General features: G+C 50.5%; 1 protein-coding gene and 1 long non-coding RNA gene across 2 annotated transcripts in view; one reads left to right on the plus strand and one right to left on the minus strand.

Annotated features, from left to right (window-relative positions):
- atosa (atos homolog A) overlaps positions 1-25221 on the minus strand; it is a 28984-nt gene extending 3763 nt beyond the window's left edge. The window contains exons 1-7 of the mRNA XM_030378008.1: positions 25005-25221; positions 6672-6862; positions 5980-6176; positions 4673-4798; positions 2316-4236; positions 1795-1920; positions 133-221 (exon numbers count right to left, since the gene is read on the minus strand). Of these exons, the coding sequence (XP_030233868.1) occupies positions 133-221; positions 1795-1920; positions 2316-4236; positions 4673-4798; positions 5980-6176; positions 6672-6862; positions 25005-25035 (2681 nt within the window). The 5' untranslated portion in view covers positions 25036-25221. The remainder of the gene's footprint in view (positions 1-132; positions 222-1794; positions 1921-2315; positions 4237-4672; positions 4799-5979; positions 6177-6671; positions 6863-25004) is intronic.
- On the plus strand, positions 24764-27577 carry LOC115559236 (uncharacterized). Its single transcript, XR_003979464.1, has 2 exons — positions 24764-24996; positions 25090-27577. It is a non-coding gene; the product is annotated as an uncharacterized LOC115559236 (long non-coding RNA).
- The last annotated feature ends 21 nt before the right edge of the window (positions 27578-27598 follow it).

Here is a 27598-nt window from a genome sequence, read left to right on the forward strand (position 1 = left end):
TGGATTGGGCCACTTGTTTACCATACAAATAGTATGCCTGCGGGCTAATGTGTGCCTCAGAGCTAACTCAGGGTGGGGTTATCCCAGGAGCTGCAGGGGAAGGGCGGAGCCCGGAGAGGAAGGGATGCGTACCTCTTTCCAGAGGCCCAGGGCAGACCGTTACAGCCCGTCAGAGAGGCGTCCAGGTCAAAGTACCCCGTCTGGTTCTTCCTCTGAGGAACCTGTGGTGCACGCACACGCACACACACACACACACACACACACACAGACGATAAAATACGGTCAGTGGTAAGTGATGGCAGAAAGCATTTGTTTCATCTCCCACTGTAGCTCTCGTGTGCTTGGAGTTTCCTATCATTTACGAGGAGTGGACGGAACATTTTTTGGAGCATCTCCGGGGATCAAAAAGGCCCTTCCCTTCAATTCTTCTTGTTTTCCTCCGGTTCCACCGGTTCCCCTCCGGTTCTACTGGTTTTCCTCCAGTAGAAGCGATAAGTTATTTTGGACAGATAGATGGACATATCTATTGTGGACAGCAGAGGAGGGCAGTGTGTTTATCAAGGACCCATGACATATGGGCAGGGAGGGGAGAGGGATTTGAGCAGGTTATTTTGGAGCGTGCCAGTACACATAACACGAGAGGGTTTTAAATATGAGCGAGGGACTTTCAGAGTCTTCCCAGTGGTTTATGTGTGAGAGTGAAGGCAAGATTGAGAGAGCATGGGAGAGAGAGCGAGAGTGCGAGAGAGAGCTCAGGAAGCAGCCTGGTGACCTCACAGACGCGGTAACAACAGAGACCGTCTGCTGATGAGATGCAGCTCCGTCACATGGCATCACACAGTGTGTGTGTGTGTGTGTGTGTGTGTGTGTGTGTGTGTGTGTGTGTGTGTGTGTGTGTGTGTGTGTGTGTGTGTGTGTGTGTGTGTCTCATTAACCCGCTAACTAACCACAGGCCTCTGCACAGTCTGTGTGTGTCTTTATGACAAACAGCCAGAGGGCTAAGGCTGCACGGGGCGGCCACTGTGAGTCACAGTTTAAAGGGCTGAACACAGATGAATACCAAGAGGAACTAAGAGGGGGACGTGTCGCGTGACACACCAGTCGAAACGAGAGCATGATTGCAGGTCACGGTTGAACCAGTATGGTGGGGTGTGCTTCCCTTGTGTGTGCACACGTAAATTATAGATATATATTTAGACACATGTGGGCGAGTTTGTTTTGTGTCTCGGACAAACAGAGGCAACAACAGCGTACTTTGATGAGGGGGTAAAACCTGTTAAGGCTGTGTGTGTGTGTGTGTGTGTGTGTGTGTGTGTGTGTGTGTGTGTGTGTGTGTGTGTGTGTGTGTGTGTGTGTGTGTGTGTGTGTGTGTGTGTGTGTGTGCGCGCGCGCGCGCGTTCGGGACACACAAGTCAGAAAACGACATGAGTTTACTCACGGCTTAGCTTGCTAAGGCTGTGTGTATCTGTATCTTTGTAAAAGTGGGTATGTGTGTAAATGTGTAGATATGTATATGTGTCTATGTGTGGATGTATGCATGTGCGTGTGCGCGTGCATGTGCATGTGTGCATGACACACAAGTCAGAATTGTGACTCTACCAGCCTGACGCAGAGTCATAATTGCTCTCACGCACACGTCCTGCGTGTGTGAGAGCATCAGTGAATGTCTCAGGAAGGTTAATATACATTTGGAGCGTGTGAATGTGTGTCTGTGTGTGTTTGTGTGTGTTGCTACGGGGTTTGACAGTGAGTCAATAACCCCGTGTTGAGACCAATAGTCGGCGTGCCACTCACAGGGCTGGACAGCAGGGGCAGGCCAGTGCACGGGTGGAAGGCCTTGGTTGCCATGCCGTCGAGCGAGTGTCGGTTCTGCTTTTTCCAGCTGTTGCATGGTCGCAAGGGGGAGGAGCTGTGAGACCTCTGTGGGGGAGAGAGAGAGTGGGGGGGGGGGGAGTGGGGGGTTGAGGCAGCTGGTATGTAAACCTGTATTACAGTCGTTAACACGTTTCCCCCCCGGCAAGCTGTCACTGTACAGCTGCTCCTCTAATGAATAAACATGTATAATCTCTGTACACCCATATGTACATCAGCTCACATATCATCACACAACACCTGAGGAGGACACCTGCGATTCTTAAACTTTCCAAATGGAAGTGCAGTGTCTCTCCAACAAGGAGCAGTCTCTCCTAGGGGCCTTCTTCATCTCACAGCCATCTTGGCTCCATCTCAGACCTCAGTGCTGCCGAGATGGGCTCGGGTTAAGGGCCAAGAAGGCCGCGAGGTGAACCAGGCCTTTTGTCTTTCTCGTCCCTTACCAGTACAGTGCTTGGGGGCGTCATCTCCAGACTGGTCCAGCTGGAGTTGGACGACCCCGGGGGGGCCAGGTTCTCGTTCTGCAGGGGGATGGGCGGGGTCAGGCCGCTGTACTGGGTCTGGCTCTCGTTGGACCCAGGGCCGGCGGGGGTCCGGCCGGGGTGCGGGGTCGAGGGCAGGCCGTTCTCCAGGGGCGAGGTATGGCTGGGAGCACGGGCGCTGGGGTCCCCCGGAGGGGGGGCAGGAGGCTGTAAACACTGGGGGGCGCGGGACCGGGGGGACGGGCCGTTCGGCCGCGTCGAGTCTTCAAGTATAAAGTGAGAGCCGTTGTGGGCCGTCTCCACGGGGGGCTTCTCTGTGCAAACCGTGGGCCGGTGGGCGTCGGCTGTCGTGCGGGCGCCGTCGGGGGGCGTGGCCACGGGGGGCCCCTGAGGCGTGGGGTGTGTTGTGGGGCCGGGGGTGTACGTGCGGACCGTGTGCGTGATGGTGGTGGAGTGTGTGTGACGCAGGGTGTAGCCACTCCGGCTGTGCGTGGGGGGCGACGACGAGGGTAGCGACAGCCTCTCCTGGATCAGCCGGCTGATGTCTTGCACGGCCTGGGCGATCAGAGAACAGTCTCTCTCTCGCTCCCCCTCCCCGCTGGTCTCCCTCTCCCTGTCCCTCGCCGTCTCTCTCTCCCTCTCTTGATCCTTCTCTCTCTGCATCTCCAGCTCCCTGACTCTCTCCCTGTCTCTGTCTCTCTCCATCACTCTCTCCCTCTGTCTATCCTTCTCTCTCTCCATCTCCAGCTCCCTTTCCCTGTCTCGGTCTCTCTCCCTCTCCCTGCATCTCTCCTGGCCCCTCTGGTGCTCCCTCTGCTGCTCTCTCTGCTGCTCTCTCTGCCTCTCTCTCTGCCGCTCCCTGTCCCTCTCCTTCTCCCCGTTCCTCTCCTCCTCCCGGGTCATCTTCAGCCGTCTGCAGGCGGCGGGGGGAACGGCGAGGGTCTGGCGCCTGCCCGGCGGCGGGGGGTCTCCCTCGGGCGTCCGGAAGGCGGGGGGCCTGGCGTGGGCCGGGGCCTCGCCGGGGGGCGGCCGGTCGGCCTCTTTGGTCTTGCGCCCATGGTCGTCGTGGCCGCCGCCCCAGGTGGCTTTGGGCACGGTGCCCGGCGCGAACAGCCCGGCGGGCAGCGGCGGCGCGCCGGGGTCGCAGAAGTTGAGCCTCTGGGCGATGCGGGCGATCACCTCCTGCCTGTCCTGCAGCAGGGAGCCGATCAGGGGGTTGGTCTCCAGGGGCCGCGGGGAGGGGCCGCGGGCCGGCTCCGCCAGCGAGAAGGCCTTGAAGGCTCTCATCGGCGGCGCGGCGGGCGCGGCCTTGGAGCCGTCGTCCGCCGGGGGGGCGGGGTCCAGGGGCCCCCCGTTGAGGGCGGAGTAGAGCCAGCGCACCGCCTTCCCCGGGGGCGCCGGGCGGGGGGAGTGCGCTCGGGAGGGGGTGGGGGAGCGGGGGGGAGGTTTGTGGAACAGAGGGGAGCCCTGGCGGGGCGGGGGGTCGGCCCCGTTCTGGTAGAGGTTCCCGTAGTCACGGGGGGGCCCCTGGCTCTTGGGGGCGGTCTGGGGCAGCGTGCTCGCGGGGAGGGCCGGCGCCGAGCCGGGGGTCTTGGCGTAGAGGGGCGGGGCGGAGGCGGGCGGGGGCGGGGGGTCTCCGCCTCTCTCCGGAGCCTTGCGGAGGGCGGAGGGGTCGGGCCGGGGGCCGTGGCCCAGGCTCTTGCCGGGCCAGGGCAGGCCGGTGTGGATGCTACAGGCCAGGGTGGGGTAGGTGGGCTGGCGGGGGAGGGACTGCACGCGCACACGGAGCGCCACGCTCTGGGACACGTTGGGGACGGGGAAGAGGTGCTCCGACGGGGGCTGGGAGAACTGCCAGAGGAGCTCCTCGTCGGCAGGGCTGATCCTGGGGGTCCGGGAGGGAGGGGGGGAAGAGAGAGAGAGAGAGAGAGAGAGAGAGAGAGAGAGAGAGAGAGCGAGAGAGAGAGCGAGAGAGAGAGAGAGAGAGAGAGAGAGAGAGAGAGAGTTATTGGCACAACACCTTGCATTCTTGAGTGCTTATTTCAACGGTTTCATCTCAGCTACTAAAAGAAGATAAATCCACTCAGTGAGTCAAGGTGTCCATTTCAAAACACTGGATACATACACCGGCAAATTCTTCCCATTTCATGTTCCAAAATAAAATCGAATCTAATATTAAACACAATCAAGAGATCCCGCCATATTGTCCCGCCAACATCCAGCTGGCAACGTGTACCTCCATATCTTTAAACGGAACCGAAGCATGTTATTTGGGGGCGGGGCCATGCTAAGCCCAGCGGGGGGGGGGGGGGGGGGCTCACCTGTACAGGATGTTGCGGGGCACGATGCCATGGGATGCGCTGAGCCAGGCGCTGAGCTGGGAGAAGAAGACGTAGGAGCGCACGGCCAGCAGCAGCGTCTTCTCCTCGATGAAGCGGTCGCCGCTCCTGCCGCGGGGAGGAGGACATCGACGTCATTGGAGGATTGATTGATTTTATTTGACCACTTTGATCTAAAATATGAACGGCACTCAATGTATGTGTCATACATTAAAATACATAAATAGTCCGGGAAGACGCAGTAAAGCCACACATTGTGGTCCCTGTGTGGTGGCAGGAGAAGAGGGCAAGTGGCAGCACATCAATCATTCAAAAAAATGTACGCAACTACTTACAAGTCACGCACATAACAATGATCATAAGTAAGACATGCCTAACATTGGCTTCTAAGCCATTGTTTCAAAGCCTTTTTAAAACTGCATATGTTTCTGACTGCCTTGATTGTACCAGGGAACATGTTCCAAAGTAGCCTGGCAACGCCCACCTACCTACTCAATTTTCATTTCACTTCAGTATTAGGTCTGTGTCTGCTTCATATGCATGGGTTCCTTGGAAGCCAGATTTTGGGCGGTCCAATCAGCGAACAGAGGGAGTGGGTGAGAACGATGACGTTAAAGTCAGCTCTCGTTCACGCACGGTGTTTGTTTGTTTGCTTCCTGCGCACATCGTGATTCCCGGCCAAGCGTTAGCGATTGGTTATGGCAGATCCAGAGTGGCACTGGGCAGATCCAATAGTTTTAAACTTCAACAGACACCTGCCTTCAAGTTAGTCAACGTTTGTCAAGGAGTCAAGGAGGACCAGGCTAGTTCCAAAGTGTCATGACAACGGGAAGACGCCCCCCCCAAACCCCCTTCCGACGCAACACTAAACTGGGATGTGCTTACCTGAGGGGATGTGTGTGTGCGCCGGACATGAATAGAATCTGTGCTGAAAATAGGCCGATTTGTTGAGCTAATTAAACAACACGTGTTGGGCGCGTTCCCCGGGCGTGTGGAGAGCATCTGTGGAGATGCACACGCCTGATTAATTGTTATCCCATCACAACATGGAGCCGGCCTCCAGCTCTAGAGTTATAGGTGTCGAGAACAGAGGGAACGGATGAACGACCACAACCTCGTGTTGAGGTCTTCTTGGCTGGGATGAATCCAAGTTGTGTGTGTGTATGTTCGTGTGTGTGTGTGTTTGTGTGTGTGTGTGTTCGTGTGTGTGTGTGTTTGTGTGTGTGTGTGTTCGTGTGTTCGTGTGTGTGTGTGTGTGTGTGTGTGTGTGTGTGTGTGTGCGCGCTTACTGTCTGGGCATGGGCTGCAGGCTCCACCTCTCCAGAAGCAGAGCGTCTTGCTTGATGACCGGGTCGCTGATCAGGTCGTTGGGGGGGCACTCGTCACCATAGCAACAATCTGGCAGTAACATGACCTCGATCATGATGGGGATACCGTTCCGCCACAGGAGCATCACCTCAGACCGTGTGCGACTGGCCTGCCGACACTGCACACACACACACACACACACACACACACACACACACACACACACACACACACACACACACACACACACACACACACACACACACACACACACACACACACACACTTAGTCCCTGCTATGTTTCTGAACACGATGTCCCCTGGCTCATGCCCTAGTGAGTGTTGCATTTGGTTCGAGAGAGGGCTATAACTAACACGTCATAGGCAATACGCCTAAAGACTTGTGAGTCACAAGAAGATGGCAAAGGTGATGCTCACTAAAGTAATTCAATTTACATCCTGTACATACGTGTGTATTTGTGTGTGTGTAAGTGAGCGCGGTTGTATGTGTCCTTGTGTATGTGTCCGCATGTGTGTGTCCCCTTGTGTATGTGTTAGTGTGTACCTATGTGTGTATGCGTGTTCACTTGTGTGTGTGTCCCCATGTATGCTTGTGTGCGTTTGTGTGTGTGTGTGCGTGTGTGTGTGTGTGTGTGTCCCTATGTGTCCGTACCTGGGGCAGTTTGTCGCTGCACTCGTGCCTGTGCAGGGGGGGCATGGCGGACTGGGCGGGGGGGCAGTGCAGCCCCTCGGTGCGGCCCTTCACCGAGCACTCAGGGGTCCGGCCCTCCGTGATGAGGAGGGTCAGCAGCCCCAGGAAGTCCTCCGCGTCGTACTCGAAGAACTCCTCTGACGGCTCCGAGCCTGGGGAGAGACCAGGGTTAGGATGAACACCTCCTCTGAGCCTGAAGGAGAGACCAGTGTTGAACCCCTCCTTGAAGAGAGACCAGCTATAGAGTGAACCCCTCCTTGAAGAGAGACCAGCTTTAGAGTGAACCCCTCCTTGGAGAGAGACCAGCTTTAGAGTGAACCCCTCCTTGGAGAGAGACCAGCTTTAGAGTGAACCCCTCCTTGGAGAGGGACCAGCTTTAGAGTGAACCCCTCCTTGGAGAGAGAGCAGTGTTCGAATAATCACCTCCTGGGAGAGAGACAAGTGCTAATGAACACCTCCTCTGAGCCTGAAGGAGAGACCGGCATTTAGACTGAACTGGTTATTAACATGACGTAACTCCTTTCATACATTAACACTGGGACAAGCAGCGAACACAGGGGAGCCAAACCCTTTGGAAGGTCAGACATGACGAGGCCCATGACTTTCTTCCATCCCCAGGAGTCATCTCCTGCTCTCCTGACCCAGAGAGCTCCACCACACCCACTCAGCCTTGACCATTATGTTTTCATTTTCTATCTTAGAATGAAACGGAGGTGAATCCGCACTCCGTCAGCATTAAACAGCACTCTGAGCAAAGTAGCACTCTAACCAGCAGACCACAGCGGGGCCTAGCCGCTCTGTTTAGCACCGCCGCCTAGCGCCTCCGTTAGCCCCGCTGACCGCTAGCGACCGGTAGCACACATGAGCGGCGGAAGGTGTTTTTAAGTGGCCGCACGGTCTGGCTGTTGCTATGACACCGCCCTAATGGGAGGCCTTTGAAACCCGGCCGGCCCCCGTCGGTGCGTCGCTGGCAGCGCCTAGTTTAAATGTAGCCTGAAATGTTTTTGTTTGGAGAGGGGGTGGACGCCGTCGGTAGGACTGCTCCCCGGCGCGGCCGCTCCAAGAGGGATATATTTAGACGCTGCATGTCAGCTGAGAGAGGCGTGGTGCCATACGCACAAGAGACTTCTTTTACAGCAACACAAACACACACACGCACACACACACACGCACGCACATGCAGACACACACAAGGACATAAATACACAGACACACACACACACACACAGTACTGCAGTCACACTCACACAGACAAACATGCATCACTGACAAACCTCAGCATGGAGAGCCACACAAGGACGGACAAACACAAATAGACACACACAAACCCTTACACATACCCACACACTGGTGCATTCAACCTCACATGACAAAACACACATTGCCAACAAAGTGCATGCGCGCACACAGTCCCCCACATACACAAAGTCACACCTATGCAGGCTGAATTAGGTGCGCTGCCGAGTTGAGGACAGAAATAACACCACCATAAGGCACCGACCGGCAGGCAGGAGGGCCGGGGTCAAACAGGGCAGGCTGTCGTGAGCCATAGCCAGGGCTACTAGGGCTAGGGCTGGGGCTGGCTCACCTGGTGACACCCAGACCTTGGAACTCCCTCAGCATCGCCCTCAATGTAGGCCATGAGGGCTGAGTCTGTGGAGGCTTAGCAATCAGATAAAACCACTGAAAGAATAGAGTGCACGATGTGCGTCTCGTCCCTCCCATACAAGATCAAGCAAAGCCTCCAAGCTAAGCGTGGAGGATTAGAGTTCAGCGGGTGAACAACTGCAGGTGAACATTCCAAAAGCAAGAAAAGCTGGTCTTTATGTCAATTAAATAACACTTAAATAACACATTTAAATAACACTTGGTGCTGTGGTGAGTAGCGTTGGTGTTCTGGTGAGTAGCGTTGGTGTTCTGGTGAGTAGCGTTGGTGTTCTGGTGAGCAGCGTTGGTGTTCTGGTGAGCAGCGTTGGTGTTCTGGTGAGTAGCGTTGGTGTTCTGGTGAGCAGCGTTGGTGTTCTGGTGAGTAGCGTTGGTGTTCTGGTGAGTAGCGTTGGTGTTCTGGTGAGTAGCGTTGGTGTTCTGGTGAGTAGCGTTGGTGTTCTGGTGAGTAGCGTTGGTGTTCTGGTGAGTAGCGTTGGTGTTCTGGTGAGTAGCGTTGGTGTTCTGGTGAGTAGTGTTGGTGTTCTGGTGAGTAGTGTTGGTGTTGTGGGGAGCAGCGTTGGTGTTCTGGTGAGTAGTGTTGGTGTTGTAATGTTCTGGTTTAAAGTATCGTAACTATATTATGACCTTGAACGCTTGAATCCGATTGCAGGCATAAAAGTGCCACAAGCACTGAGCACATTTTGGCTCACACACACACACACACACACACACACACACACACACACACACACACACACACACACACACACACACACACACACACACACACACACACACACACACACACACACACACACACACACACACACACACGAGAGGGAACAGAGGTTCTTTCTCAGCTGGTTCTGAGAAGGTGTTTGCTTTAAGCAAAGCAGTGGGACTGTATCGTGTGCGTGTGTGTCAGCCAGCCAGTAACACACATTCCTCCAGGGGAAACTCCTCCCACAAGCTTCAGCTCCTGCCGCTGCACGTGGGGAGAGCGGAGCAGCACAGTCCGACACAAAACATGAGGAGGGAGGGGGGGAGGGGGGGGGCGTCAGCCAGCTGTAGGCAGAATGAGCACAGGGTAGAGAGAGAGAGGTGGGGACGGAGAAAGAGAGAGAGAGAGAGAGAGAGTGGTGGACACAGAGAGAGAGAGAGAGACTAACACATTTTTGACAATACGCTGCAGAATATGAAGGTATCTGACCTTCTATCTCTTGGTAGATACCAAGAAAAACAAAAGACCATCTCCATCGTCAACACAGCTGAGTGCGTCTTCCAGAGGCCGTACAACAAATGACCACCACTAGGGGCGCTAGAGAGGGCAGTGGGGAAGGACGCAGGGCTGAAAACAGCAAAACCTGCGGCTAACCTGGGCGTTTCTGCGAGGGCCTCTCAGGACATTGTTTTGTCTGAACAGAGGGGGGGGGGGGGGGGGGGTTTAAGGCTACCTGGACCACATGTGGTGGTGGTTGAGGGGAGGGGAGCGGGTGGAGATGTCATTAGAGGAGCCAAGGAAACATGCCCCTCCTCCCTTCCTCCCCTCCTCCCTTCCTCCCGCTTTCTATGTAAAATGTCCTCAATCGCACAGATCCCCCCAAGCAAGTGCAGAAAGGCAGGGTCCGATTACAAATTTCTAGGAAATCCAAACAAACACATTTGGACACACACACGCATGCACGCACGCATAAACACACACTAATCCTGGTGTTCGGGCACACGTGACATGGATGTGTAAATACCCAGATCACCCAGAGGACAATCACTCACATTCCCTTCCACCCATCTTAAGCATGAGTACACATCCCCCCTAACGATCCAGGAATAATGGTAGTCCCACACACACACACACACACACACACACACACACACACACACACACACACACACACACACACACACACACACACACACACACACACACACACACACACACACACACACACACACACACACACACAAAGGGCTAGTGAGGAGTAGGGACTCTGCGAGGGGCCCTGCTTACGCTCACATAGATGGGATCCGTCAGGCCTCAGACCCACATGGCAACAACACTTCTAGGAAAACCAGACATACACACACATGCACATTATATACACACACTCACACACCTCTACATAAGTGCAGAGGCGTTCCTTGAATTAATTACATGTCTTTGCTTTTTTATGACAAATTGGAAGTCAATATTGAGAGGTACATTTACATTTTTCGTTCTACGTGAAAATGATTAATGGAGTCAACCCTCTGGCTGTTTGTGCATACGATTAACTCCTCTTCATGTGCAAGGTTGATATCGTCTTGAACCAGACGGATCCCCAACCCCTCCCTCTACACAACAAGAAGAGCATCAAACCCAGACAGGGAATGAAGGTCTGTGTGCATCGGGTGTTGGGGCCGGGTCGCCTTCAGTACCCAACCCGGAGCTGGATGGGTGGATATACGTCATCTCCACCCCATCTTTAAGCATCCTGGACAGATGTGCATGACTATACCTGCTCCTTGTTTTCTCAAAGTGTCCTAAATTCCTGAACTTTGTCCTTTCAAACAACACGTGGCCATCAAGGTGTAGACACGAGACATGAGAGACACACGAGAGAGAAACATGATGAGGACCCCAGACTCATTTAGCCAGATTTAGATTCACACTATTATTACCATTATCTTGGTCGTCATCCTTATTATTAGACCTGCCCCAGACACACACACACACACACACACACACACCTCAGCTCAGCTGTCTCTGTGTGCACTGCCAATCACAACAGTGCAGGATCATGTGGTATGGAATAACACCTCGGGCAGGCGAGTGGAGTGGGGGGGGGGGGGGGGGGGGGGGGAGATGGGGGAGGAAGAGGTCAGACTGGCTCAGTATAAAGGTATGAGTCTAGCATATAAGCGTTTGTGGACCGTGAGCAGAACAGCCATGCATCTTTCAACCATGTGTGTACAGGCGGCCCGCTTTGTAAATGAGATCTCTTGAAAGAAACAAAGACCTGCACTCCGGGTGGATTCAGAGGCACAACCCGTCTGGTATGCGGCGGTGACCTCGTACCCATTTAGAATAAGCAGGAAGGATGGCTGAGCATATGTTCTTTCGGTTTACAGCATTGTCTTTTTCTCCCCATTCTTCTCAATACTGCTGATGGTCGGCATTGAGATCGAGAGATACCTACACAGAAAGCAGAGACGTCCTCACAGCCAGACGAAGAGGCCGGAGCCAGTGGGACAGGGGACATGTATGAGAGACAGAGGGACAGGGGACAGCCATGGAAGAGAGGCAGAGAGACAGGGGACAGCCATGGAAGAGAGGCAGAGAGTCAGGGGACAGCCATGTAAGAGAGGCAGAGAGACCATGGAAGAGCGGCAGAGAGACAGGGGACAGCCATGGAAGAGAGGCAGAGAGACAGGGGACTGCCATGGAAGAGAGAGAGACGGGCCCAGCTACGTAAGCGAGGCCAGGTCGTGCAGGCTTAGCTCGCTGAGGTGTGCCGGCTCAACACCCAGCCCTATCCGGCTTCATCTGGATCCCAGAGACCAGACAGACTGCTCCTCCTCCTCCTCCTCCTCCTCAGGGCTTGCCTGTCGGCCTGGAGCTGCAGGTGACGCGGGGTGGGTACAGCGTGTTCTCAACTTCAAGGGAGGTTGACAGGAACGGCTGATTTTACCATAACAATGTAAGTCGTCCTGCATTTTCTGTATGGAGACACGTAACGTTGAGTCCTGACCCACTCTCCTCTCAAGCAGCCCACCGGGAACGGATGTGTGTGTGACACCCGGAGACCTGCAGAATCAATCTGTGCATGCGTTCGTGCATGCAGGCAGCTGCAGAGACAGACACGCACACAGCTGTACTGCCATGATGAATTGAGAGAGGCAAATCGGGAGATTACAGTAGCAGTATGTCCATGCTAAATCTCCTTACTGCAGACCTCAGTGAGATAAATATAGATGCAGTCTGGTGGCTTGCCTTCACTCTTTCTTTCTCTCTCTCCCCCCCCCCTGTATGTCTGTCTCTTACCCTTATCTTGGACTCCCCATGAGATTATAAAGCGTATATATAAATGCCGGAACAGAACTGAAGAAGTACTGGCGGTAATAATCTTTCCAAAATTAAAAGGTTTGGGACTCCCACCACTCATCAATAGGATGCCTGCTCAAAGTACTCAATAAAATTTGTCGTGTTCTTTTTACAGAGCAAATGCAGGCGGAAGGGCCTCAAATAAAAGTCTGAGGCATTTTACTGGGATTGCTTCCGTCCTCTGTTTGCGATGATAAGAGAGCCGACGTTTTAATGGAGTCTGTAAAAGTGGAAGGGCCTCCAAGTCTCAGTAAAATTATTTGTGACAAGAACAGATTCATACACAAATCTAGTTTTCTTTGTGCTTTGCAGTTGCCACATAGAGATGCCTTTAAAGTGTGATCCTGGTGCTTTTGTCTTGGAATTGACATGAACATGTATTGAAGAATCAAAAAGGGCACACACATTTTAAAATGTATCTCAGTGATTCTAATCTCATGTTTTCCCATAGTATTGTGATACATTTAACATAAGAAATGTACTACTTTAAAGGTTGGGTATGGAATTCGCTTTTTTGGCAATTTTTGCAAAATTACTTGAAATCCTTATCATAACCCACTTACAGCCACCGAGTTAGAAGTACTGACATGAAAATTAAACAAGTCAATCATCTGTGGAACGGGCAGGGCTCGAAAAACTCCAGCCAATGATTTCCAGACCCACCGAGTTGCATTGGACAGTAAATACGTCAATCAAACGGTCGCACTGCAATCCCCCTCCCCCGCTCCCCGCGTGACCCCTTCGTGCACGTACTCAAAGCTCGTGACCCAGAGCAAGCTTCTGTTTGTTGTTATCCTGCGGTAGCTACTGGAGCTAGCTAACTAGCTAATGGCTCAATCTCGCGCATCTGTGTTCACTCGTGCATGATTGCGCGTCCATGTACTTGGAATGGGTGGAGTCAGAGTCAGCGTTGAAGGAGAGGGGGTAGGACCATTTGAGTTGTGCATTTTCAAAATCTGCTGGCGTTTCGCAAATCCCATACCCAACCTTTAAGAAATCACCAGTCCGTAGAAGGAATTCAAGTTTAGTTTCAGACTGAATATAACCAGTTCACATAAATACTTGGCTCTTTGATAATTCACACGTTCACGCCACATGACCCCAGCCCGGTTTCAAAGACTGTATGTGAATGCGTGTGTGCAGTGGTGATACCAGAGGGTCACTCAGAGGCCTCTCTTTAGCCATAGCGGCCTCGCTGCTATACATATAAGCCTGTCTGTGTGTATGGAGAGTGGTAACACCGGAGGGTCACTCTGAGGCCTCTCTTTAGCCAAACAGATGTGTGAGTGTGTGTGTGTGTGTGTGTGTGTGTGTGTGTCTATGTGTCTGTGACGCCGTATGGATACCCGGGTCTCCCTCTCTAGGCCGTAGCGGCCTAGCCCTCTGCGCTACAGCGCGGCCTTTGTGCCCGGGGGCTGGTCGCGGTGGCTGGCTGCCAGCGGGGCCGCCCAGGGAACGGGCCGATCGGCGACCCAACGGTGGGCCGGTGGCAGGGACGGCGGAGAACAAAGAACACTTGAAAGAAAGAAAAAATAAAAAACGCCCGCGTAACTCTCACAACACAATCTTCCATTTCACACGAGGAGGGGGGAAAGGGGTTGCCCTGGCAACACCGACATCCCGTTAAACGCCTGTCACGGAGATTGAGGGGTCTCTCCTCCCTCCTCTCTCTGTGTGTGTGTGTGTGTGTGTGTGTGTGTGTGTGTGTGTGTGTGTGTGTGTGTGTGTGTGTGTGTGTGTGTGTGTGTGTGTGTGTGTCCGAGCTTAGGTGCCTTTTGTTATGTAGGCACTCATTGAAGTGCGAGAGTGGGGGTCCGGGGGGGGGTGGTGGTTGAGGGGTGTGCAGGTGCAGCTCGGGTCTATGGGTATGCAAATCCATGCAGCCGTGTGATTTAGATGGTGCGTGTTCTTCACTGTGGGTTCACTGTTCTTCGGGTGCTTATTGCTTGGCCCTGTTACTGCAAACCAAAGAAAAACACACAAAAACTCACACACAGAGACACACACATACGTCATACACTGGTTCGAGTGTGCCACAGACCTCTTTAGCTAAGGAGCTGAAAGATGTGTCGCCGCAGACTAAAAGGGTCATCACAACAACAGCCGCGTTTCCACTGCCTTTCCCCACAATGAATCACAGGCCCTTTCAGGGCTCACCTATCCGGTTACGCAGGCCTGTCCTAGACCCCTCCCACCCAGCAGGTAGAGGAGCTGCTGGCGCTTCTAAATCACTGGGATGATGTCAGCCAGGCGATTCAGAGCTCCAGGGAAAGGCAACACCACACAAAACAAAGATATCAACTCAAGCCTTTTCAGGCGGTATGGGATCAACAGTTGGGAGGTTATGTGAGAAAGTTCTGGAAATAAGTTGACATGGGATCTTTAAAAGGGACAGAGCAGTGGCGCTCCGGGCCAGAGGAAAGTGAAGCTATGGGGCTACGGTCCGACAGACTGGCTCCCTCAAGCAGTCCTGAAACACACAAACTTTTCCAGTCTCCACCCACTTCCTCGTAAGTGGTTAGCCAAAACTCTGGACTGAGCTCTGGTTCCCTCCCTGTCCGTCTGTCTGCCTGCCAATGTGTGTGTGTGTACGCACGTGTGGCTTTGTGTATTCCTCCCATTTTATTCCTCAACAAAGGGGCAGATTCACAGCACACATAGCAACAATCCCTGGGACCTGATTGGCTGACACGGGGCTTGCAAAGGGGAACCCTTATTTTGGTGTTTTGTGAACTCAGCTGCTGTAAGCTGACATCACACCACACACACACACACACACACACACACACACACACACACACACACACACACACACACACACACACACACACACACACACACACACACACACACACACACACACACACACACACACCTCAACAGGGCATTTGTTTGTCAGCAGACTCTTTGGTGCTAAAGTCTGCAAGTTACTTGACAAACAAGCCCTTTCAGAGAGAGGAGGAATGTATTATCTAGCCGGTGTTTCTGCCAGGACAACCTAATTGAACTCCTCCAAGCTGCAGTGGGAAAAACAAAGTCAAAACTGTGCAGAGGCCTTCCACAGGCCTGGGATGCCAGTGTGCCCTTGTATGTATCCTCATGCCAGTCATCATGGTTATAATACTGTCCTGACACTCAGCAGGTCCTGTCCCTTCACTGGCCTTGACGATCCATCAGAACCAGCGGTCTAGTTACGCAATCACTGAGAGTATATGCTTTTCCGGTGATTTCCACTGTTCCAGCCAGACATGACGGCTCCTGGTGAGATGCAAGGCCGCTTAATTTGCTTTAATTTGCCCCAAAAAAAAAAAGGCCCATGATGCATTGCCTGGCTGTCAAACTCTAGCTAGTCTAAAGAGACTAAAGCCGCTCTTTAGGCCTGTGCTTTCGGTTTAAAAGCCTACTTACTGTAGTAAACCTTTTTCGAGAACACAAACACAAATCCCTCTTAAACCACATGAGCTGCTCAGCTTACCCACAGCATTAGCTAGGTATGGAGGAAGACCCCAAACCAGAGTAAGAAGGTTAGCATGAGTTTAACTGAGTTCTATCTTTCAAACTTAAAAGGTAGCTGGTTGAGGTCAAGGAGTGGCAAGGAACAAACAATCTCCCAATCTCTTGAGAACTACAAGAGTGTCTCTCTGACCACACAGATACAGTCCTCATACAGCAGAGTGAGGAGGTCTGAATGAAGGCGCATGTGAATCAGGTGGTTGAAAACAGAAAACCGAAGGAACACCACTTTAGAAGCACCATCAGGCCAACCTGTTGGTCCGAGTCATCTGCTGATGGAGGTTTAGAAGATGGACGTCAACCGCGTCCAGTAAACAATGGAACAAGGGTCCATAGCACTCCCCCCCCCCCCCCCCCCCTGCTGCGCTGTGTGCAGCAACACCAAGTAATGGCCTTAACCCCAAAGAGGACCTAGAGCGACAGCCGGCCATGGTGTTGACAGGCACAACCTCCGAGAGTTCAGCTCAGGCCTCACTGTATCACGCAGGCATAACCCCGATGCTAAACCCGTTGTCCGGGGTCGAGGTCTGTGATGTAACCAGGCCCAGGGTAAGTGGCTGACCAGCAGCAACAGCACTGGGCCGTTTTGGCATGCCGATGGGATTACCTCTCCCACAGCTGAGGGAGAGGTGAAATCCTACAGATCTTATCCCAGCTCCAGGCACCTTTGGAAACCGCCTCAAAATTGGGCCTGTAATGCGTGTTTCACACTTGGGCCGAGGTAACATAGGCTTCATAAACACACAACACCGCTTGTAGTTAAATGTGAAACTGTGGCAGAAGATCAAACCAATAAAAGCAGGGGACAACATTGTGTACATTTATAAAAACACATCGATAAATGGCAGTAACTTCTCCCAAGTGTCCTGTGTGGTTTCAATCACAGCAACCAATCCCCCTGAGGCCTAGACCTGAGGCACCACCAACCCGGCACCACTGAAACTAAACTAGGCTCTGTGAAATTCCATCAGGTGGACCGGCACCTGATAGAAGGCATTGGTTCTCTGCAACTGGAGCTAGCCTGGTTGTCTTTACCCGATTGAACACCTCGACCCCTGGTGACCCAGGTGAGGTCACCCTGCAGGTGGAAGAGTCTATCCTGCCTGGAGCAGCCCAAGCTAACCCTCGGGCTCAGCGTAAGGAAGGTCAGCTGTGGAACATACAGCTGGCCGCTCCTGACTGGAAGGAACCAGTTTGGGCTGGGGGAAAGACTAAGACCCAAACCCAAGGGCCCACTATTTACTTATGATTATTTCCAAGGCAGGGCAGTAATACAGTGGAACACTTTTTCGTTACTTTATCACATACTTTGATGATTACAAGACTATTCTGTGGATTAGATAGTTTTCATTGCAATATACAAGTTATCCATACAATTTGGTGAAGTGCATTGGTTAAGTGCAAAATCGGCTTGGCCAATCTCCTTTACATAATCAATGATCTTATTACTGGATCAAATCTTAGGTTGCATCAGTTGATGAATGCCAGGGTTTGTTTTGACCTTTTAGAGCGTTGAGTCCTTAAACCACTGCCATAGTTTGCCCCTCAGCAAAACCCATAATTAGCAAGTTTAAATAATTGAATGTATTTCACAATATTGGGTTTTGCGAGCCAAGGCCTGCGATTAGTGAAGTCATGTTTGTTGCACAAGATCACATTAGGGAAACCGTGCCCTGTGCATTGGTGCTAAATGGTACAGGAAAATACAACTAATGGATCTAACAGCATTTTGACTGCCAATTATAATGTTTCTGCAGATATGGAGACATCTAACAGCCACAGTACACATCAAGGTCAATTCATTGAAAAGAAAAGAGGCTACAATTGTATTAGTTTTAATAGAATATACGTTGAATCAATTTAGTTTTTACAGTAAATGTAGGTTTATTGCTGCTATGGTGATATACCATTAAATAAATAACATACAAATATCCTTGAAAACAGCTTGTACAACCCGTGATGCTGTCTGGAAATGTGAACAAATATTGGCCAATACTCGTGAGAATATCCGTCAAAACACATACCCACCTCCTAGCCTCCCACGGAGCCATCTGTCAGCAGCGCACATGTTGCCTACACCAGCCCAGAGAGGGGCACAACACAGACACACTGCAACACACAGCACCTACATCAACTAGGACAACCAGTCCGTTGGATTTCTCGGGTGTTGACCTAGCTAGCCAAACAGGCCGAGATGGACCATGTCACTTGGCGCAAAGCCAGGGGACAAAGTCCATTTGATATAGCCCGCAAGTGACCCACACACAAAACCGTCAGTGTGGGTGTTTTTGGTTATGTTTGTGTATGTGGGTGTGTGTTTGCATGTGTTTGGGTGTGTGTGTGTGTGTGTTTGGGCATGTGTGTATATGTGTGGGTGTGTTTGCGCATGGGTTTGCGTTATTGTGTTTGCGCGTGTGCGTGTTTGTGTGTGTCCCAGCCTTGAGCTCGTTAAGTGGGCCTAGTCGACAGCCTGCAGAGACTACATGAAACAACGGCACCAAGTCAGAGCTGAGACTCAGCGAGGAAAGTGGATAGGAGCGGCAGGTTCTCAGGTGAGGCTTCACCTGATGCTGCTCTTAATAAACAATGGGCCTCGGGCCGGTCTCACAGTGAATCCCAGCAGGGTGTCTGTCGCCCTCAGTGTCCTCAACGACCCCATGCCACCTCCAGTCCCATCCCACAACGGGCCTATAGTTAAACCGTTAAAGCCATTGTTTGTCTGCTGGCCAGCTGGAAGCGTTCACCCTGTGGCCTCGTACGTACCACCTGACACTAGGCTGACCTGCAGGCCAGGGGACACAACCGGCTCTGATACGAGAGCACCTGCTGCCTGTGCGAGTGTGTGTTATAGCAAACCAGATCACGGCTTGTATTACACAATACAGTTACTGATACAAGGTAGTACTCACGTCCAAGGGAATATTTATTATGTACAAGAAATCAGTCTGTGGAAGGCAAAAATGTGCGCCTACTAGCACTGAACAGCATTATAAAGCACCTTTTGCTTTATAAGCGCTAGAAAGTAAATGGTGCTTTTTAAGCGAACAACACAAGACCAAGCATTAATTAATATTCAATAAGGTTCTAATTCCAAAAGCATAAACGACTTGGCTTTATGTACTATGACATAATACTGCAGTATTTCTCTATTCCATAACCAAGAGGCTGCAGGCCTGATTATGTTTTGAACAATTAGTCTAATTTAAAAAGGGGGTAGGGTAGGTAACCCCCAAATCACTCTTTTCCAGAATGCCCCTTTGCTATTGGCTGCACTTCCTTAGCTCAAGTCAACAGAGTCATGTGTTTCAATAACATTTTGGCATGCGGCTAGCAACTGCTTCTATCAACCCCTATGTGTCCGGTTGTGCTTTTCCACTTTTTTTTGTTTGAGTTTACATTCAAATCTCATTGTAGAAAAATAACTACTAGGGAGACTTAACCGGATTTTCCCCGTTGTAGCAGGAATGACTCAATACGGACTCACACAGAAAAAGTCCAGCTTCTGTAGGCACGGCACGCAGCTGCTCAAGAGGAGAGAGTTGAGAGGCGGCTGCTGTTTATTTAAGGTTACACAATCAGGTGACTCTTATCACCAGCGCCTCTGTCAGTCCGTCGGTACTCCGGCGCCAGCCTCTGTGCTGGAAGCCGGAGGTGGAGCAGGTCACGCTGTAAACGTGACGGGCTCCTTGCGAGGCTTGCTTGAGCCCACGAGGCCGGGGGTATGTCAGCTTATTTTTCTGAGGCGACGAAGTGATCGATGAATAGGACGTGCCAAAGTGCAAAGGCGTGAATGGCTGTGTTTCTCCTAAAACAAACACAGCTTCTTAGCAGGCGCCCCCGGAGAAACACTGCAAGCTCCCTGCTAGATCCAGTTATGTCCCGTCACATTCGTGTGAGGGCCCGGGGCCGACTGTGCAGCACATTTGGCCCGTGCTTGTCCAGATTTCATTGGAGGGAAACAGAGCCATGGGGAGTGCCAAAGGAACAATCAAAAAGGTTTTGGAGAATAATAACAGACATGCTGAAAATAAAGATGCTGGGAAAGGGACACACAATATGTGTAGAGGAAGTAAAACAATTACAAAAGAACAACAGAGAGATGGACCAATAGCAAGGGGTGATGGATGCTTATGGGTATTCCACCACCTACCCTACCAGGAACAGGCTGACCAGCCCAGATGGCACTTCCTATCCCTACGGAATCTGATGCTGGTTGGCTAAATGGCAACAGACCGTGATCCATGGGGGTATGATGAACACACAGGACGATGATGTCACCGGTGCTGTCAGATCCATGCCAGCACACGTATCACTCCCGTCGAAGCGGTGACGACCAGACAAGACCAGAGTGTCTTGTGATGAGGACGGCCAATCCCCCAGAGGCTTAACTCTCGGCCGCTGCAGAGGCTGCGTCCGTCTCGCTCTAAAGACGGGGCCGATGACATCGTCAACATGGCCTCCGTCTTTTTGCTAAACCCTCAGCTTGTGTTCTATGCTGACGAACAACTGTCTGGGCCCATCTTTGCCATCAGATAACTTTTGCTTGCAAGTCCAAAGGCTGGCGTTCACACTGGGTTTCATATCAATATTCAGTGATGTGACTATGAATTAATCAGTGATTGCATCGGAGAGGTGACTGTGCAATGATCAAGGAGGGGGCTGGTGGAGAAGGCTAACAGAGAGGGAGAAAGCAGTGGCCCAAACGATGTAGCAAACGACAATACTGAGTTAACCATTACCCGTGATTGCCTAGGGACGAAATCAATGAAAATGTAAGGACAAAACCCACTATTTTGAGGTTGGATGATGTGAGCTGCAATAAATACATTCAGGAGAATTGAGATCACTGTACATTAAACAGCATTGAACAATTGTGAGAGAGAGCAGGAAAGCAAAACACTATGGGATTACGTCAAGAGTATTCATCTACTGGGAGTACTGGTGGTGCAGTCACATGTTATAACTGGTCTCGCCCCGAGGCTCCTTACAGTGAACTCTGTGAGAGCAGCATTTGATTATAGCAGACAGGCCCAGACAATGCCTTCCTACAATATGAAGACAGGCTCTTCTCTTCTATGCCTTCCTAATTTCCCCAGTGGTATTCAACACCGCCCACCCCCCCTCTAACAATCTACCCCACACACTAATTCCCCCCCAACGCACCGCTGGCAAACTCCACAGCACCCACTCCACCAGACAATAGGGGTCAAAAGCCCATGTTTTGTGCTGCCATCAAGGGAACAGTGGCCCATTTAACCCTTCTGTTACAAGCTCTGACCATATAATGTGGACTGGTCACATCGGATCACGTTGAGGCTAGCTGAGCTCAACTTGTATGTTTTGCCGGCTTCACTGTAAACAACAATCACATTTTCGCAACCACACTGAATGCCTTTTCGAAAGAGATCTTTAGTCTGGGGACGTATAAGGAGACAAAACAACATATAGCATGAAATGAATGCATTACTTTGTTACGTAAATACTACACCTTCCTATAAAACGATATATCTGTGACATCACCAAGTCAGGCATAGCATTCCAACCAGGAATAACACTTTTGGATCCCACTGGGAAGTTAGCAATAGGCACATGGGTAGTCCCCGCTCCTTAGCTGTCTTACAAATACGCCTCAATACAGAACAAAGATTTGTTCCAATTCTTGTTCTGCGCCGGGACAGGACAGGTGCTGCGTCCTGGGAACTGGGGCAGACTTTCATCCTGGTCTAACTGGTCGGGTGGCGGGCAGGACAGCAGTGTGTTTGTGATGGGATAGGGATGGAGGATGCACCAGGAGCTGAACTCCTGGGGCGCTTGGGGAACTGATGGGTCTGGGCCGAGCTACAGAGGTTACTTCAGGCTTGGTTAGGGCTCCGAGCATTGACACAGTAAACGTCACACCACAGGGAGTCAGCGGCCTGCTGACTATGACTCTACACTAGGGATGTAACGGTTATCGGTGTAACGGTAAACCGCGATAAAAATGTTGTTAATAAAAATGACCGTTATCATTTCAAATAAAATTATTATCGTGGTGGATAACCGCGCCCGCGGTGTGGTAACCGTGTGCTTAAATCCTTCCCAGCGCTTCATCCGAGTCTCCTGAAGTCGCCGCGCAGGCGCACTGTGTAGCCTACAACATGATGTTTTTAAGTTTCGATTCAGTGTGAATCATGGCGGAAGGAGGAGACGACAGCGCTCAAGACATCCATCAGCCTTCTTATTGGGATTTGCATTTCTGGCAAAAATACTATTCATATTCTATTCAAGTATTCGAATAATATTCGAAAATCGGTCAATCAAGAACCCCCCACGCACGCACGCACGCACACAGAATGACACAGGGTGAGGCTTTTATGATTTGTAGGAAATCAATCCGTTTATTTCACCAACTGCACCATCAACATTTAACATCAAAATTATTTCAACACGGGCTTAGGCAGATAGGCCCACATGCGCCGAAAACAGATCGCTATTTATATATTTATTTTACTGAACACAGCCTGCATGACGTTGAACTAGACACAACGAAAAAATAACTTCACAGTGTGTCTTTTTACAATTTATTTGTTACCAGCATTCGTAGAGTTGATCAGCAGAGAAATAGTCTGCCAAAGATGTTGAAGTCGCTTAGCAACCGAGGACGCTGGGGTTGATGGTTTACCGGACTACTTGCGGTGTGATTTGATAGGAAAAAAAATATTCTACTTACCTTGACAGCGGTCATGATATGCTTATTATGCGCATTATATGCGGTCAACAGCATTGAGAAGAGCCGTGCAATAAATAACACATTCATTATTCGATATACTACATGACTCTATTAACGATCTATTCAACGATCGATCGTTGCCCATCCCTACCTTCTAAGAGGACTTAAGTATGAAGTCTGAAGTATGGGCATATTTTGGGTATTTAAAAATGTTGATCACAATAACCGTGAGGTTACATTTTCATAACGTTACATCCCTACTCTACATATAACCTTACATGACTGAGATCATCACTGACTGGATTTTTTTCGGGTTGGTCAGCTCGCAAACGTGTGATGAACATGTGTGAGCAAGAGAGTCACTAAGACTGAGACCACTTGACTAGCCTCCTTTGTGCCTTTTAATGTTAGGAGGTTTGCCCAAACCAAAGTTAAATAAACACATATGTTTATGAATGAGCAAGTACATGAATTAGCTGTCCACCGTAATACATTCCAACAAATATTTAGATTCCTCACCCACTCTCTCTCTCCATTTCCCAAAAAGGCACAATGCACTAGGTGCCCTAATCCTGCAGCCCTGCTTGAGGAAAACAAGCAACAAAGACAGAGTCAGTTGTTTCTGGTTCTAAAGGCGCGTAAGCAGAACTAAATGTGTGGACAGCAAGTTTCAGAGAAAGCCTTCCCCTTGTATGACATCCCAAGAAGCCCCAGAAGTTGTGGTGCTGATAATGTCTCGGCTTTTTCAATACACACACAAAGATATAGATACACATACAAACACAAATAGACCTGCCCCACACACACACACACACACACACACACACACACACACACACACACACACACACACACACACACACACACACACACACACACACACACACACACACACACACACACACAGTAAATATGTGCTTGTTGCACGGTCCTCTGGTGTCTGTCACCAGCCACCAAACAACAGATTCTCTCTTCACCAAACTTCCTCCTCCTCTGAGGGAGGAGTCAGGGGCCTAGGTGACAGCCCGAGTGTTAATCTCCCATCTCCTCTCACAGCACAGTATGTTCCAAATAACAATAGCACCACGGCCTGCCCTGAGGGGAACCAGCCGCTGGCATCTGCTCCATGGGTTTATAATTACAACTTGACAGTGTGTGGGTCAGTCTGATATGAAATCAGGAGACGGTAGAGAAATGGCTCAACTAATAAACAGCCTCAGGCAGGCCTGCTTCGTTCAGTTGGTTTGATGTTCGCTGTGCAATCAAAGAATGGTTTAGGCATATATGCTGTGATCTATATTCAAAATCTATAACTATAAAATATAGTGGTTGGAACTGCCTCAGTGTCTGGCTCCTAGAATTACAATAATAATACACTCAGTTTGTGGTTATCTCTCTAGCGTCTCCTAAACTCATATTGTATTGTCTTTAAATATTAAAACAAATAGTATCACAATAGGAACAATCGTCTCGTGTTGTTGTTATCTTTTCGCCCTTTTGTTTACATCGCACATTAGCGTTCATTGGCACCGTTTACAGATGATGTAACTTGTGTAGCATCGACTTTTAAGTGCAGCAATGTGGCTTAGGGTTAAAACCTTCCCAGCCCATGTAGGGCGTATGTTTACTGTGTGTCGAGGCGTCCTGTTACCAATACATCGTGCTACAGGGTCTTCCCCTCCCTGTCAGCCTGCGCTCTTACTGCAGTTGAACTACCTATGAAAACCATGCACTGATCCTGTTCCCCAAATCATTGCAGCTGAGAAACAATGGCTTCTCCCCTCCTGTGTCATGGGGCTTTTGTGGTCTAATCACGTAAACTCTGGATTACTGACAGTCATGTGGATTCAATCACCCAATTCTTTATTGACGTGCTTACACAAGAAAAAACGCCTTATGCTTATCAACTTAATTGCATAGTAATTGCATCAGGGAGGACGTTACTGTTCCAAGTGAGACATGAATGGCTATTATTTATTCTTTATTATCCTTGTCTGAACCAATAAATGCCTCTTATTTTGCTCTGTCAATTTGCTAGTGAAAGGCAAAACATCATGTCGGATAAGTAGCAAAAGCATACGACAGTTGTCGTTACCACTTCCGAGCCGATGTCTACATCTGGAGATCCAATGCAGCGACAAACCAAATCGCAGGGTGCACACAGAAGCCATATTTGGTTTGTGCTAAAACATGACTGTCAGCTGTTTACAGTGTTGATGTTTGAGGTCTGACTCGCAGTTTCCAAAACAAGGCCGTGTTGAATAGCAGCACAGCTTGAGATGTCTCTCGAGTAGCGATGGTCGGGGTTGCTTATGCACAATTTCAATTTCAAACATGTACGTACCTCTCTCTGTTTTCATGTTGTCCAGTGTCATCGTGAAGACCTCCCAAGAGTCCTCTCGGTCTTCAAGTTGTCCCTCTGTCCACAGGTCCTGTTCACACACAGCCTATGCGCTTATGGCCCCTGCCCTGAGCCCTGGTCCTCGCAGTGGCTTCACCTGATGCAGGAGCCCACCCAACACAGTCAGCTGTGGAGCCTGTACGTCGCTGACAGTTGTCTCCTGTCCGACAACAAAGCATCGCTTTGTCAGCCCGTTCCTGTACGAGTCACTGTCGTCTAATCGGCTGCTGAACTGATCGTGTATTTCTATTTGTATCTGGCCTTGGACGAGGAGATCGACTGAGCGGACTGCTTCTTCTCAGCTAGCCATCAGGCTACCCTTACGATCAGTCTCTGAATCCTCCACCAGGACCCCCGCTCCGTCGCCACACATTTCGGGTCCCGTGGCACCGAACCGTACCACTGTACCGGAGCCTATCGGACCACGACCAGCCCTACCAGCTGTGCGGACGAGCTGACGACACGCTGGCCATACGGGTGGTGTGTACCTGTGAGTACCACCACGACACCGGACTAACAACCCCTGACAAGCCGTAGCGCAGGGGGGTCTCGGCTCGGTTCACCACGACCGTCTCGACCACCACGACCAACGCGGTCGTAGTTAGGAAGAACCGTTTTGGTGAATTATTCTTCGGGCAGGACGGGACCAAAGTGTCGCCAAACTGTCACATCGTCTGGGGGTTATATCTCACTCGAAACGGTCAGTTCAGGTCAAATGAAACAATTATCGGTCTTCTTCCAGTCCAACTTTGAAAACAAACAAAACAATACGACGTGTCGTCGCGGTGCAGGGGGAGCAGATGTCTCGCGGCGCGGGGACAGAGACGCCGTCCTCCCGGTGACCCGTCGGGTGAGACGATCTAACGAACCAGAGCCGTCCGAGGGACCAGACCATAAGCTAGCGTCCTGCTCGGCTCGATGCGACCTGGATCCTCTCCTCACCTCCTCCTCGCTGCTTGTCACAACAGATCAGCGGCAGCGCAGCCCGGGTCACGTGTCCCAACAACAGCTCGTCACTTCCCTCCCCAGCCTCACGTGAACCTGCTGCCATGGCAACCGCGAAGTTAGAAAAGGAGCGTTCAAACTTTCTTCTTCTTCTACTTCTTATTTGAACGTCTCACATGGGGTGAGCGCCGTCTGGATTCTGCGGGAGATCTGGTTTAGCATACGACTCAGAGTGCCATGTTATTAGTAATAATAATGATGGACCGTGGCGAGCGCGCCTCAACGGTCAGGGTGCGCGCGAGAGAGAGGGAGCGCGCGAGAGTGGGAGAGAGGGAGGGAGGGAGCGTGCAAGAGAGGGAGAGAGAGATGGAGCGCGCGAAAGAGGGTTGACTCTCTGCTCTGATTGGACAGCCGATCCCATGCACGTTCTCGTGGGCGGCACGTGAGATGCTTTTTCCCCGTGAACATTTTGTTCTGACTGGTAACAAAGAGGAGACTGATGCGGCCGCCAGAATGCGATGCGCAAATCTGCTCCACAGCTGATGTGGTGGTTGGTATTGTGTCAAAGCAATTTCAAAATCTTCAGCCTGGTCGCTTCGTTTGCTCCATGTCAGGCCCTAACAATAAGTGTATTATCTGGAAATATGTTCACTTTGGACATCAACTGCACAAAACTTAGTCGTAGAGGTTTACTTAATCATATTGAGTGCAAAGCAACGCAAGGTATTGGCTATTGTAAACCTTAAAGCTTTAACGGCCATAGGTCATGACCCACCTATGATGTAACATTGTTTACACTAAAACTAAGCCCATCCATGGGAAATCCCATCTGGGTCTGTGATGAAATGATAGTCATCCAGCGATTCTTTTGTCTGGTCTCGGTAGTATTATAGCTCCATCTAGTGGTCTGGACCGGTAACGCAGAAAGTGATGTAGGGGTAAATAGTCTGAAACCCTTGAGGAAAATCGTTTTTTTGATTCATATTCGAAGTGTTTGGTCAGAAATGTTCATGTGTGTGTTTATATATATATCCTATATATATCTAGATATCTATAGGCCTATATAAAAAAATAAGTAAGGGTTAGGGTTAGGGTTAAGTAAGGTTCAATGTTAAGTACGTTGGCTCTCTCGCTATATTTTATAATTTGACATTCCTACGGTAAACACATCAACCGTCTGCATAAAATGTTCAGTTTGACAATAATGCTTACATTTGACTATTAGCCTTTATTTGCAGCAAAAGTATCTTTCGGCAAGAAAACATAGATTGAAGTGATCGTCCTATTTTCGGTTGGTATATCTTACTATACCTTACTGCAATTTAAATCATTATTTAAATGATATCTGAGAAGTATGAACCTTTCAATAGAAGGGTGGAAAAACTCCTATAACAATAAATTGCATGACAAGACACCAGATTTAAGAGATGGAAATACCAACAATTTATTTTCTACTTCTTTGGTGACTACAGAAATGTTGAAACATTTGAACACTGAAAAAAGCTTGATGACATCATCACTTCGCTTCTCAATTTTTTTTTTCCTTTTTTTCATTTGCTTAGCAGTCAAAACATATGATATTGCACGGCACT

Source organism: Gadus morhua, chromosome 14 (assembly GCF_902167405.1).
Source record: "Gadus morhua chromosome 14, gadMor3.0, whole genome shotgun sequence".
NCBI classification, from domain to species: Eukaryota; Metazoa; Chordata; class Actinopteri; order Gadiformes; family Gadidae; genus Gadus; species Gadus morhua.